The sequence below is a fragment of the Salmo salar genome, unplaced genomic scaffold (genome assembly GCF_905237065.1).
Source record: "Salmo salar unplaced genomic scaffold, Ssal_v3.1, whole genome shotgun sequence".
NCBI lineage: Eukaryota > Metazoa > Chordata > Actinopteri > Salmoniformes > Salmonidae > Salmo > Salmo salar.
The window spans coordinates 130,001-145,000 of NW_025549984.1; the positions used below are offsets into that span (position 1 = coordinate 130,001).

Consider the following 15,000-nt stretch of genomic DNA (forward strand, 5'->3'; position numbering starts at 1 on the left):
ATCCTGCAGGTCATCTCTAACAGGTATTGATCCTACAGGTCATCTCTAACAGGTATTGATCCTGCAGGTCATCTCTAACAGGTATTGATCCTACAGGTCATCTCTAACAGGTATTGATCCTACAGGTCATCTCTAACAGGTATTGATCCTACAGGTCATCTCTAACAGGTATTGATCCTACAGGTCATCTCTAACAGGTATTGATCCTACAGGTCATCTCTAACAGGTATTGATCCTACAGGTCATCTCTAACAGGTATTGATCCTACAGGTCATCTCTAACAGGTATTGATCCTACAGGTCATCTCTAACAGGTATTGATCCTACAGGTCATCTCTAACAGGTATTGATCCTACAGGTCATCTCTAACAGGTATTGATCCTACAGGTCATCTCTAACAGGTATTGATCCTACAGGTCATCTCTAACAGGTATTGATCCTACAGGTCATCTCTAACAGGTATTGATCCTACAGGTCATCTCTAACAGGTATTGATCCTGCAGGTCATCTCTAACAGGTATTGATCCTACAGGTCATCTCTAACAGGTATTGATCCTGCAGGTCATCTCTAACAGGTATTGATCCTGCAGGTCATCTCTAACAGGTATTGATCCTGCAGGTCATCTCTAACAGGTATTGATCCTACAGGTCATCTCTAACAGGTATTGATCCTACAGGTCATCTCTAACAGGTATTGATCCTACAGGTCATCTCTAACAGGTATTGATCCTACAGGTCATCTCTAACAGGTATTGATCCTACAGGTCATCTCTAACAGGTATTGATCCTACAGGTCATCTCTAACAGGTATTGATCCTACAGGTCATCTCTAACAGGTATTGATCCTACAGGTCATCTCTAACAGGTATTGATCCTACAGGTCATCTCTAACAGGTATTGATCCTACAGTTCATCTCTAACAGGTATTGATCCTACAGGTCATCTCTAACAGGTATTGATCCTACAGGTCATCTCTAACAGGTATTGATCCTACAGGTCATCTCTAACAGGTATTGATCCTACAGGTCATCTCTAACAGGTATTGATCCTACAGGTCATCTCTAACAGGTATTGATCGGGTGTTCCTTCCACGGGACGGTTGAGCTAACGTAGGCTAATGCGATTAGCATGAGATTGTAAGTAACAAAAAAATTTACCAGGACATAGACATATCTGATATGGGCAGAAAGCATAAATTCTTGTTAATCTAACCGCACTGTCCAATTTACAGTAGCTGTTACAGTGAAAGAATACCAGGCTATTGTTTGAGGAGAGTGCACAATTTTTGAACATGAAAAGTTATTAATAAACAAATTAGGCATATTTGGGCAGTATTGATACAACATTTTGAACAGAAATACAAGGGTTCATTGGATCAGTGTAAAACTTTGCACATACACTGCCGCCATCTAGTGGCCAGAATCTAAATTGCACCTGGGCTGGAATATGGCTTTTCTCTTGCATTTCATAGATGATGGTACAACAAAAATTACAAAAGAACAGTTGATTTTTTTTCTTTGTATTATCTTTTATCAGATCTATTGTGTTATGTTCTACTACATTCCTTTCACATTTCCACAAACTGCAAAGTGCTTCCTTTCAAATGGTACCAAGAATATGCATATCCTTGCTTCAGGGCCTGAGCTACAGGAAGTTAGATTTGGGTCATTTTTAGGAGGAAATTGAAAAAAAAAGGGGGGCGGATCCTTATTATATTACGGAGAGATGTACTGCAGGGATTCTTTTTTACTTTGGATAGAAAGAAGTTGAAACTATTTTAATGTAATTCATTTCATTATTCTTTTAACCAAAATTTCATATTCACAAATGTACATTTACAAACGAAACATTTTATTACCTTGCAAAAAATCAATTGAACATTATTTTAAGACAATTAAATACTCTGGTGACTAAAAAGCTGTTAGAATGATCAATGTGTGTGTGCCCCTTTAAGGTCCTTGTGTAACGTGATATTCTATCCCTTAGCCCAAATGTCCTTTGTATATTCTGTATATATATACTTGTGTTCCCCCATATACTTTTTGTATTGATTTGATGTTAATAAAAGAATAATAATAATAATAATACAAAATAATATATATATTTTTGTAATTCGTTGGCAGCCATATTGGATTTTCTATGCGCTAATGTCCCTGGACCAGTGACCACGTCCGTGAAGATGTCCGAGTGGCGCAGCGGTCTAAGGCACTGCATCTCAGTGCAAAAGGCATCACTACAAGTCCCTGGTTCAAATCCAGGCTGTATCACATCCGGCCATGGTTGGGAGTCCCCATAGGGCGGCGCACAATTGACCCAGCGTCATCCGGTTTTGCCCGGAGTAGACCGTCATTGTAAATAAGTATTTGTTCTGCTTGTCTGGTTTAAATACCGGTTAAAAACTACAACGTAATGAAATACGTCATTAACGGGGCAGACTCGCTGACAAGGCGGAACTAGTAGAGGATTCACGTGATTGTCAGTCGGACATGTTTCCCGAGCGGACAATTTACAACTTGTTTGGACGGCTACTATGTATTCAGCAGGAACAGAGAGTTTGATCAAACAAGCCAGGTAAGACCCGGCAGTTAGCGGTGTTCAGAGCAGAGTCAAGCCGAGGAAAGGACACTGTTCTCCGCCTGCTTCTGTCCGTCGTACCCCGCTGCTGTCATGTCGTTTGGGGTTAGTTTGCTCTTGTCACTGCTCAACCACAAACCCGAGCTGTAAGGTACACTGAACCAAAATATAAACGCAACATTTTCTCAGATTTTTAGTGAGTTACAGTTCATATAAGGAAATCAGTCAATTGAAATAAAATTATTTTTTCCCTAATCAATAGATTTCACGTGACTGAGAATACAGATATGGATCTGTTGGTAACAGAAACGTAAAAAAAAAGGGGTGTAGGGGCGTGGATCTGAAAACCAGTCAGTATCTGGTGTGACCACAATTGTCCTCATGCAGTGTGACACATCTCCTTCACATAGAGTTGATCAGGCTGTTGATTGTGGAATGTAGTCCCACTCTTCAATATTAAATTAAATAAAAATGGCTGTGAGAAGTGGCTGGATATTGGGCGGGAACTGGAACACGCTGTCGTACACGTCGATCCAGAGCATCCCAAACATGCTCGATAGGGTGACATGTCTGGTGAGTACGCAGGCCATGGAAGAACTGGGACATTTTCAGCTGCCAGGAATTGTGTTCATATTGTCGTGTGTCTTTGGCTATGCCGGATTAAGTGATATGACACGCTATTCTATAAAATAATTTCTCTGTAATTAATATCACCTGATTGAGCTAATCATGTAAATGTAATTAACTAGAAAGTCGGGGCACCACGGAAGAGTGTTTATAGAGCTGTTATCTTCCGAATAAACTCTTAAAAGACTTAGTAATATTTTACATCAATAGCAGTCAATATTAATCCTCACCTTATTTTCAGTCTCATCTGAAAGTTGTAAATTCTTGGTTATCTTCACGAACTCTGGCTAATAAGTTGAATCATCAATACAAAATTGGGTTTAATTATTTATTTACTAAATACCTAAACTAATCACACAGAATTACATCTACACAGAATGCAAATTATGTCATACAGAAAACGCCCCTGGTGGACGGAACCTGTATGACGGCTGGTTACGCAAAGAGAGGGGGGTTGGGCTTGAATGAAAGAGCGGGAAGACTGAGGAACAAAGGGAGAAGCTATGCTATCATCGTAAATACATTATCTTATGCATTCTAAATAACCGCCCATTTGAATTAAGGAGAATGCAATAAATATTGACTCTGAGCTGCGCTTTGGTAGATTGGTCGTAGATGCTGGCCGGGTTGGCCAACAGAGATCTTCCTGTCCTCGGAAAGAATGTCTCTGGTGGTAAATTGGATACGTTGTAGTATCTTCGTTGTGTGTTAGACTGGATACGTCGTCCGTCCTTTCCTAGCCCAACGTTTACAGCTGCTGTTGCTAACTCAACGGCTAGGAGGTCTCACTTCTGTAGTGAATAAGAGTTCAGAGTTCATACCATTCACAACCAAAGCTCACGCTGAGGTTGGCTTAGTTCTGTAGTTGACGTGTTAGTCCCTTTTTAACGTACGGACCGTCGTTCTTTCGTCCTCGGAACAGGAAGTTATATTTTCATCAAGGGCTTATATAGTGGAGGGAGAGAAGGCTGTGTTTCATAGTTTATAACCCATGTCTCTTCACAGGGGCGGGCCACTGATTGAGCAGTGCTCTAACCTTATGAAAACCCAATTCTCTCATTTTGGAAGCTAAAATTACATTTAATCTTTTCACAAATAGTTTTTATTTTAAATTGCATTTAAATTTCACAACGATTCCATGTGAATCTGATAGTTTATGTCGTCCTGTCATCAGTCATAATGTCTCAGATGACAACCGATCTGACATCATATTCATTAAGTTCCAACACATATTTACAACTGGTTCTATTACCGAAATATGGTTCCTTCCCCCCACTTGTTTGATGTTCCCAGACTCTCTATATTTAACAAAGGCTATTCGAGAGTCCTTCAGTAGAGTCAGAGAGAGAGAGAGAGAGAGAGGGGAAGAGAGAAAGGTATTTATGGGGGGGTCATAAACCTCACCCACAGGCCAACCTCATGACATTATCCTTGCGACATGGGGCCGTGCATTATCATGCTGAAACATGAGGTGATGGCAGTGGATGAATTTTGGCTCCCGAGTGGCGCAGCGGTCTAAGGCACTGCATCTCAGTGCAAGAGGCGCCACTACAGTCCCTGGTTTGAATCCAGGCTGTATCACATCCGGCTGTGATTGGGAGTCCCATAGGGCGGCGCACAATTGTCCCAGCGTCGTCCGGGTTTGGCCCAGGGTAGGCCGTCATTGTAAATAAGAATTTGTTCTTAACTGACATGCCTAATTAAATAAATAAAAAATTTAATGAATGGGCCCGACGATGGGCCACGGTATCTCTGTACATTTAAATTTGCCATTGATAAAATGCAATAGTGTTCGTTGTCGGTAGCTTATGCCCGCCCGAACCATAACCCCACCGCCGCCATGGGGCCACTCTGTTCACAGTATTGACATCAGCAAACCGCTCGCCGTCAGCCCGGTGCAGTAGAAAACGTGGATTAATCCGTGGAGAGCACACTTCTCCAGTGTGCCAGTGGCCAGCGAAGGTGAGTCGGTCACGACCCTTGGTGATGGATGAAGAGCACACTTCTCCAGTGTGCCAGTGGCCAGCGAAGGTGAGTCGGTCACGACCCTTGGTGATGGATGAAGAGCACACTTCGCCAGTGTGCCAGTGGCCAGCGAAGGTGAGTCGGTCACGACCCTTGGTGATGGATGAAGAGCCAGTTTCATCAGCTTGTACTGTATTTACATAGTACTATGTAGTAACCAAAAAAAGTGTTAAACAAATCCAACTATTTTATATTTTATATTTTTCAAAGTAGCCACCCTTTGTCTTGATGACAGCTTTGCACGCTCTTGGCATTCTCTCAACCAGCTTCACGAGACAGTCACCTGGAATGCATTTCTTTCCTTCTTAATGCGTTTGAACCAATCAGTTGTGTCGTGACAAGGTAGGAGTGGTGTACAGAAGATAACCCTATCTGGTAAAAGACCAAGTCCATATTATGGCGAGAACAGCTCAAATCAGCAACAGGGACAGCGGTGCACGACGAGCGGGAGCGAAGGGCACTGGGCCCTGTTGTGTTACCGGATAGCAGCTCAAACTCTCCCCCATTGAGCTGTAGACTGGATCACGGTCACATCCAGATGTTTACTACCAATATTCCACGTTATTTCTAGTGTTGGCTGCTATGCTACTCAGAATAACATGAAGGGGGATGGAACAAATCGGCCACGTTAGCTGCTTCCGGGGACGTGATGCAACTGTCCGGTGGGAAGCAACTCGCATCAGCAAGCACCCCGATACAGCACCCCGATACAGCACCCCGATACAGCACCCACCCTGATACAGCACCCACCCTGATACAGCACCCTGATACAGCACCCCGATACAGCACCCACCCTGATACAGCACCCACCCTGATACAGCACCCACCCTGATACAGCACCCACCCTGATACAGCACCCACCCTGATACAGCACCCCGATACAGCACCCACCCCGATACAGCACCCTGATACAGCACCCACCCCGATACAGCACCCCGATACAGCACCCACCCTGATACAGCACCCCGATACAGCACCCACCCTGATACAGCACCCACCCTGATACAGCACCCACCCTGATACAGCACCCTGATACAGCACCCACCCTGATACAGCACTCACCCCGATACAGCACCCACCCCGATACAGCACCCACCCCGATACAGCACCCACCCCGATACAGCACCCACCCCGATACAGCACCCACCCCTATACAGCACCCACCCCTATACAGCACCCCTATACAGCACCCCGATACAGCACCCACCCTGATACAGCACCCACCCTGATACAGCACCCACCCCGATACAGCACCCACCCCGATACAGCACCCACCCCGATACAGCACCCACCCCGATACAGCACCCTGATACAGCACTACAGCACCCTGATACAGCACCCTGATACAGCACCCTGATAGAGCACCCCGATACAGCACCCCGATACAGCACCCCGATACAGCACCCCGATACAGCACCCACCATGATACAGCACCCACCCTGATACAGCACCCTGATACAGCACCCCGATACAGCACCCTGATACAGCACCTTTACATTGGCATCCAGATGGGGAGGAATACTACAAGACAGGATGACTGACTGAACCCAATTCATTCCTCTCCACTCTGTTTTAACTGACTGAACCCAATTCATTCCTCTCCACTCTGTTTTAACTGACTGAACCCAATTCATTCCTCTCTACTCTCTGTTTTAACTGACTGAACCCAATTCATTCCTCTCCACTCTGTTTTAACTAGGCATCAATAGGATGACTGACTGAACCCAATTCATTCCTCTCCCTTGTAACTGCGCGTGCATGTCACACGTGGCTAGTCAAACTCCGAACTCTTCGTTGATACGATTCTGAAACATCAATCCATGGGTGAGTCAGTGCCACAGTTTTATTGGTGCCGAAATGTAAATAGTCCTGGTGGCCATTTTATTAGTTTAGATGTTCAGCAGTTTTATGGCTTGGGGGGGTAGAAGCTGTTAAGGAGCCTTTGGGTCCTAGACTTGGCGCTCCGGTACCGCTTGCAGTGCGGTAGCAGAGAGAACAGCCTGGCTTGAGGGGTAGAAGCTGTTAAGGAGCCTTTTGGACCTAGACTTGGCGCTCCGGTACCGCTTGCAGTGCGGTAGCAGAGAGAACAGCCTGGCTTGGGGGGGTAGAAGCTGTTAAGGAGCCTTTGGGTCCTAGACTTGGCGCTCCGGTACCGCTTGCAGTGCGGTAGCAGAGAGAACAGCCTGGCTTGGGGGGTAGAAGCTGTTAAGGAGCCTTTGGGTCCTAGACTTGGCGCTCCGGTACCGCTTGCAGTGCGGTAGCAGAGAGAACAGCCTGGCTTGGGGGGTAGAAGCTGTTAAGGAGCCTTTGGGTCCTAGACTTGGTGCTCCGGTACCGCTTGCAGTGCGGTAGCAGAGAGAACAGCCTGGCTTGGGGGGTAGAAGCTGTTAAGGAGCCTTTGGGTCCTAGACTTGGCGCTCCGGTACCGCTTGCAGTGTGGTAGCAGAGAGAACAGCCTGGCTTGGGGGTAGAAGCTGTTAAGGAGCCTTTGGGTCCTAGACTTGGCGCTCCGGTACCGCTTGCAGTGTGGTAGCAGAGAGAACAGCCTGGCTTGGGGGGTAGAAGCTGTTAAGGAGCCTTTGGGTCCTAGACTTGGTGCTCCGGTACCGCTTGCAGTGCGGTAGCAGAGAGAACAGCCTGACTTGGGGGGTAGAAGCTGTTAAGGAGCCTTTGGGTCCTAGACTTGGCGCTCCGGTACCGCTTGCAGTGTGGTAGCAGAGAGAACAGCCTGGCTTGGGGGTAGAAGCTGTTAAGGAGCCTTTGGGTCCTAGACTTGGCGCTCCGGTACCGCTTGCAGTGCGGTAGCAGAGAGAACAGCCTGGCTTGGGGGGTAGAAGCTGTTAAGGAGCCTTTGGGTCCTAGACTTGGCGCTCCGGTACCGCTTGCAGTGTGGTAGCAGAGAGAACAGCCTGGCTTGGGGGGTAGAAGCTGTTAAGGAGCCTTTGGGTCCTAGACTTGGCGCTCCGGTACCGCTTGCAGTGTGGTAGCAGAGAGAACAGCCTGGCTTGGGGGGGTAGAAGCTGTTAAGGAGCCTTTGGGTCCTAGACTTGGCGCTCCGGTACTGCTTGCAGTGTGGTAGCAGAGAGAACAGCCTGGCTTGGGGGGGTAGAAGCTGTTAAGGAGCCTTTGGGTCCTAGACTTGGCGCTCCGGTACCGCTTGCAGTGCGGTAGCAGAGAGAACAGCCTGACTTCGGTGACTGGAGTCTTTGATAACTTTTTTAATTGTATTACTTACCGTTCATTTGGTCTGCTTTTCAATGCAGAACTACCTTTTTACCCCCACTCCTATCAATAAAATAATTGTACAAGTTTTCCTTACACAAGTTGATTTGTGTGACCAATCACCCAGCTTGTATCAGCGTGGACCAATCACCAACTTTGTTTTAGCGTGGACCAATCACCCACATTGTTTTAGCGTGGACCAATCACCCGCTTTGTATTAGCGTGGACCAATCATCCAGTTTGTATCAGCGTGGACCAATCATCCAGTTTGTTTTAGCGTGGACCAATCACCCACTTTGTATTAGCGTGGACCAATCACGCAGTTGGTTTTAGCCTCTTGTCGTGTTCAGTGGATGAACTGGCCGTTTTCTCAGTCCCGGCTCTAGCTGTTCAGGCTCTAGCTGTCCCGGCTCTAGCTGTTCAGGCTCTAGCTGTCCAGGCTCTAGCTGTTCCGGCTCTAGCTGTCCAGGCTCTAGCTGTTCCGGCTCTAGCTGTTCCGGCTCTAGCTGTTCCGGCTCTAGCTGTCCAGGCTCTAGCTGTTCCGGCTCTAGCTGTCCAGGCTCTAGCTGTTCCGGCTCTAGCTGTCCAGGCTCTAGCTGTCCAGGCTCTAGCTGTTCCGGCTCTAGCTGTTCCGGCTCTAGCTGTCCAGGCTCTAGCTGTCCAGGCTCTAGCTGTCCAGGCTCTAGCTGTCCAGGCTCTAGCTGTTCCGGCTCTAGCTGTCCAGGCTCTAGCTGTTCAGGCTCTAGCTGTCCAGGCTCTAGCTGTCCCGGCTCTAGCTGTCCCGGCTCTAGCTGTCCAGGCTCTAGCTGTCCAGGCTCTAGCTGTCCCGGCTCTAGCTGTTCAGGCTCTAGCTGTCCAGGCTCTAGCTGTCCAGGCTTTAGCTGTTCCGGCTCTAGCTGTCCAGGCTCTAGCTGTCCAGGCTCTAGCTGTCCAGGCTCTAGCTGTCCCGGCTCTAGCTGTCCAGGCTCTAGCTGTCCAGGCTCTAGCTGTTCAGGCTCTAGCTGTCCAGGCTCTAGCTGTTCCGGCTCTAGCTGTCCAGGCTCTAGCTGTCCAGGCTCTAGCTGTTCCGGCTCTAGCTGTTCCGGCTCTAGCTGTTCAGGCTCTAGCTGTCCCGGCTCTAGCTGTCCAGGCTCTAGCTGTTCCGGCTCTAGCTGTCCCGGCTCTAGCTGTCCAGGCTCTAGCTGTTCCGGCTCTAGCTGTCCAGGCTCTAGCTGTCCAGGCTCTAGCTGTTCAGGCTCTAGCTGTCCAGGCTCTAGCTGTCCAGGCTCTAGCTGTCCAGGCTCTAGCTGTTCCGGCTCTAGCTGTCCCGGCTCTAGCTGTCCAGGCTCTAGCTGTCCCGGCTCTAGCTGTCCAGGCTCTAGCTGTTCATCTGTTAACGGGGCATATAACACCGGACTAGCCTGACATGTAGCTAGCATCTGTTAACGGGGCATATAACACCAGACTAGCCTGACATGTAGCTAGCATCTGTTAACGGGCATATAACACCGGACTAGCCTGACATGTAGCTAGCATCTGTTAACGGGGCATATAACACCAGACTAGCCTGACATGTAGCTAGCATCTGTTAACGGGGTATATAACACCAGATTAGCCTGACATGTAGCTAGCGTCTGTAAACGGGGCATATCGTCGTTAGCTAGAGTCTAACAGAGAGCCTCGGCTACTCATTGACCCTGCCTTGTACTATACCTCTCTGGAGTCGTTCACCTCCGACCCGGAACTGCATGTAAGTGACGGCTGTGATGTTGTTTCCAGGGAGATCGGGGAGGTGGAGCTTCAGAAGTTCTACGGCCGGATCACCAAGCAGCTGGCGGGTAAAGAACACGGCCATGATGTCATCGACTCACTCCAGAGACTACACCTGATCGTGGCCTCAACCAAGTACACTAGGAGGTACCCTACACCCTAAACCCTACACCCTAAACCCTACACCCTAACTGACCTCACCTGATCATGGCCTCAACCAAGTACACTAGGAGGTACCCTACACCCTAAACCCTACACCCTAAACCCTACACCCTAAACCCTACACCCTAAACCCTACACCCTAAACCCTACACCCTAAACCCTGCACCCTAAACCCTACACCCTAAACCCTACACCCTAGCACCAAGTACACCTGGATGTAAGACTGTGTCTCTCTGGTCCAGGAGAGGATTGTCATATCTGTAAAGAATGGAAGACCATAGTTTCATTCTCATGTGTATTATAGCTGGGCTGGAACAAAAACCTGCACACTTGCCTTCCCCATGCTATTGGGTGGTCGCAGGAGCGTGTTGTCGTGGTAGCGTGTTGTCGTGGTAACAGGGCTCCGGGCAGCCGAGCGGAAATGGAGGAAAACTCGCCTCCCTGCGGACCTGGTATCCTTTCACTCCCTCCTCTCTACATTTTCCTCTTCTGTCTCTGCTGCTAAAGCCACTTTCTACCACTCTAAACTCCAAGCATCTGCCTCTAACCCTAGGAAGCTCTTTGCTACCTTCTCCTCCCTCCTGAATCCTCCTCCCCTCCCCCCCTCCCTCTCTGCGGATGACTTCGTCAACCATTTTGAAAAGAAGGTTGACGACATCCGATCCTCGTTTGTTAAGTCAAACGACACCGCTGGTCCTGCTCACGTTGCCCTACCCTGTGCTTTGACCTCTTTCTCCCCTCTCTCCAGATGAAATCTCGCGCCTTGTGACGGCCGGCCGCCCAACAACCTGCCCGCTTGACCCTATCCCCTCCTCTCTTCTCCAGACCATTTCCGGAGACCTTCTCCCCTACCTCACCTCACTCATCAACTCATCCTTGACCGCTGGCTACGTCCCTTCCGTCTTCAAGAGAGCGAGAGTTGCACCCCTTCTGAAAAAACCTACACTCGATCCCTCCGATGTCAACAACTACAGACCAGTATCCCTTCTTTCTTTTCTCTCCAAAACTCTTGAACGTGCCGTCCTTGGCCAGCTCTCCTGCTATCTCTCTCAGAATGACCTTCTCGATCCAAATCAGTCAGGTTTCAAGACTGGTAATTCAACTGAGACTGCTCTTCTCTGTGTCACGGAGGCTCTCCGCACTGCTAAAGCTAACTCTCTCTCCTCTGCTCTCATCCTTCTAGACCTATCTGCTGCCTTTGATACCGTGAACCATCAGATCCTCCTCTCCACCCTCTCCGAGCTGGGCATCTCCGGTGCGGCCCACGCTTGGATTGCGTCCTACCTGACAGGTCGCTCCTACCAGGTGGCGTGGCGAGAATCCGTCTCCACACCACGTGCTCTCACCACTGGTGTCCCCCAGGGCTCAGTTCTAGGCCCTCTCCTATTCTCGCTATACACCAAGTCACTTGGCTCTGTCATATCCTCACATGGTCTCTCCTATCATTGCTACGCAGACGACACACAATTCATCTTCTCCTTTCCCCCTTCTGATAACCAGGTGGCGAATCGCATCTCTGCATGTCTGGCAGACATATCAGTGTGGATGACGGATCACCACCTCAAGCTGAACCTCGGCAAGACGGAGCTGCTCTTCCTCCCGGGGAAGGACTGCCCGTTCCATGATCTCGCCATCATGGTTGACAACTCCATTGTGTCCTCCTCCCAGAGTGCTAAGAGCCTTGGCGTGACCCTGGACAACACCCTGTCGTTCTCCACTAACATCAAGGCGGTGACCCGATCCTGTAGGTTCATGCTCTACAACATTCGCAGAGTACGACCCTGCCTCACACAGGAAGCCGCGCAGGTCCTAATCCAGGCACTTGTCATCTCCCGTCTGGATTACTGCAACTCGCTGTTGGCTGGGCTCCCTGCCTGTGCCATTAAACCCCTACAACTCATCCAGAACGCCGCAGCCCGTCTGGTGTTTAACCTTCCCAAGTTCTCTCACGTCACCCCGCTCCTCCGCTCTCTCCACTGGCTTCCAGTTGAAGCTCGCATCCGCTACAAGACCATGGTGCTTGCCTACGGAGCCGTGAGGGGAACGGCACCTCCGTACCTTCAGGCTCTGATCAGTCCCTACACCCAAACGAGGGCACTGCGCTCATCCACCGCTGGCCTGCTGGCCTCCCTACCTCTGAGGAAGCACAGTTCCCGCTCAGCCCAGTCAAAACTGTTCGCTGCTCTGGCACCCCAATGGTGGAACAAGCTCCCTCACGACGCCAGGACAGCGGAGTCAATCACCACCTTCCGGAGACACCTGAAACCCCACCTCTTTAAGGAATACCTGGGATAGGATAAAGTAATCCTTCTAACCCCCCCCTAAAAGATATAGATGTACTATTGTAAAGTGGTTGTTCCACTGGATATCATAAGGTGAATGCACCAATTTGTAAGTTGCTCTGGATAAGAGCGTCCGCTAAATGACTTAAATGTAAATGTGGTAGCGTGTTGTCATGGTAGCATGTTGTCGCATGAGTGTGTTGTCATGGTAACCTGTTGTCACGGTAGCGCGTTGTCGTGGTAGCGTGTTGTCATGGTAACCCGTGTGTATGCGTTGTCCACAGGCTGCCAGTGGAGCTGCATCAACGTCTGCTGTCGTTTTGTGTGTCTTCCTCTGTGGAGCAGCTGACTGTGTTGACCTCAGCAGTACTCAGAGAAACACTGCCCCCTTCTGGTCCGGAGCAGATCTACACCCTCCATGACTACAGCCCATTAACCAGTCATACTGCTGCTTTAGTACTGTCACAGGTACACACATTCATACTGAATTAGGCTCGTGCCAAGTCCCCATAAATGTTTAACCTCTCTAGGGTATGTGGGACGAAATCGTCCCACCCCTACTCAACAGCCAGTGGAATCGAGTGGCGCGATATTCAAATACCTTAGAAATGCTATTACTTCAATTTCTCAAACATATGACTATTTTACACCATTTTAAAGACAAGCATCTCGTTAATCTAACCACATTGTCCGATTTCAAAAAGGCTTTACAGCGAAAGCAAAACATTAGATTATGTCAGGAGAGTACCAAGCCAGAAATAATCAGACACCCATTTTTCAAGCTAGCATATAATGTCACAAAAAACAAAACCACAGCTAAATGCAGCACTAACCTTTGATGATCTTCATCAGATGACACTCCTAGGACATTATGTTATACAATACATGCATGTTTTGTTCAATCAAGTTCATATTTATATCAAAAACCAGCTTTTTACATTAGCATGTGACGTTCAGAACTAGCATACCCACCGCAAACTTCCGGTGAATTTACTAAATTACTCACGATAAACGTTCACAAAAAACATAACAATTATTTTAAGAATTATAGATACAGAACTCCTTTATGCAATCGCGGTGTCTGATTTTAAAATAGCTTTTCGGCAAAAGCACATTTTGCAATATTCTGAGTAGGTAGCTCGCCATCACGGGCTAGCTAATTTGACACCCACCAAGTTTGGCGTTCACTAAACTCAGAATTACTATTAGAAAAATTGGATTACCTTTGCTGTTCTTCGTCAGAATGCACTCCCAAGACTTCTACTTCAACAACAAATATTGTTTTGGTTCAAAATAATCCATAGTTATATTCAAATATCCTCTGTTTTGTTCTTGCGTTCAAGACACTATCCGAACGGTGACGCGCAGACGCGTATCGTGACAAAACATTTCTAAATATTCCATTACCGTACTTCGAAGCATGTCAAACGCTGTTTAAAATTTTTATGCGATTTTTCTCGTAAAAAAGCGATAATATTCCGACCGGGAGACATCTTTTTCGTTCAAAGACTGAAAATGTAAAATGGCCTCTTCACGTGCACGCGCACGCCCGTCTCATTGTTCTCAGATCGACCACTATCCAAATGCGCTGCTGTTTTTCAGCCATGGACTGCAGAGTCATCATTCAACGTTCTGGCGCCTTCTGAGAGCCTATGGGAGCCGTAGGAAGTGTCACGTTACAGCAGAGATCCTCTGTTTTCAATAAAGAGAGTGTAGAAGGCCAAGAAATGGTCAGAGAGGGCACTTCCTGTTTGGAATCTTTTCAGGTTTTCTGCCTGCCATATGAGTTCTGTTATACTCACAGACACCATTCAAACAGTTTTAGAAACTTTAGGGTGTTTTCTATCCAAATCAAACAATTATATGCATATTCTAGTTTCTGGGCAGTAGTAATAACCAGATTAAATCGGGTACGTTTTTTTTTTTATCCGGATGTGAAAATACTGCCCCCTACCCTAGAGAGGTTAAACCCTCGAGGCATAGCGAAGACCAATCATGTTGTTCTACGTCTCCCATATAGGAAATGGAGGGTTGTGTCAAAATATTTTATTGTAAAAGTGGTTAAATTGATAAATATTGTGACCCCCCCCCTTAACTCATTATTTTTAGTAGGCATTCAATACACAAGTTAAATGTTCACTCATTCAGTGCTGTGTGGTCCTGCCTGACAACAACACATACAGTAAACCCCTGTTTTTCTGTGTCCGTAGCGATTGGAATCTGTAAGACAGGTGTTACTGTATGTATTTCTGCCAGGCAGGACCAGACAGGAATGAAAGAGAGAACATTGGACTCAGAAAGGTGTGTATTGAACAGCTGCCGTAAAGTCAAGTTTACATTTCATCATAAATGTTCATCGT

General features: G+C 47.7%; 1 protein-coding gene across 1 annotated transcript in view; it reads left to right on the forward strand.

Annotated features, from left to right (window-relative positions):
• Positions 1-2,266: 2,266 nt before the first annotated feature.
• The window catches only part of LOC123739060 (AP-5 complex subunit zeta-1), a gene marked incomplete at its 3' end in the record, with an annotated part of 25,398 nt that continues 12,664 nt past the window's right edge, over positions 2,267-15,000 (forward strand). The window contains 3 exon segments of the mRNA XM_045713626.1: positions 2,267-2,570; positions 10,206-10,343; positions 12,925-13,108. Of these exon segments, the coding sequence (XP_045569582.1) occupies positions 2,530-2,570; positions 10,206-10,343; positions 12,925-13,108 (363 nt within the window).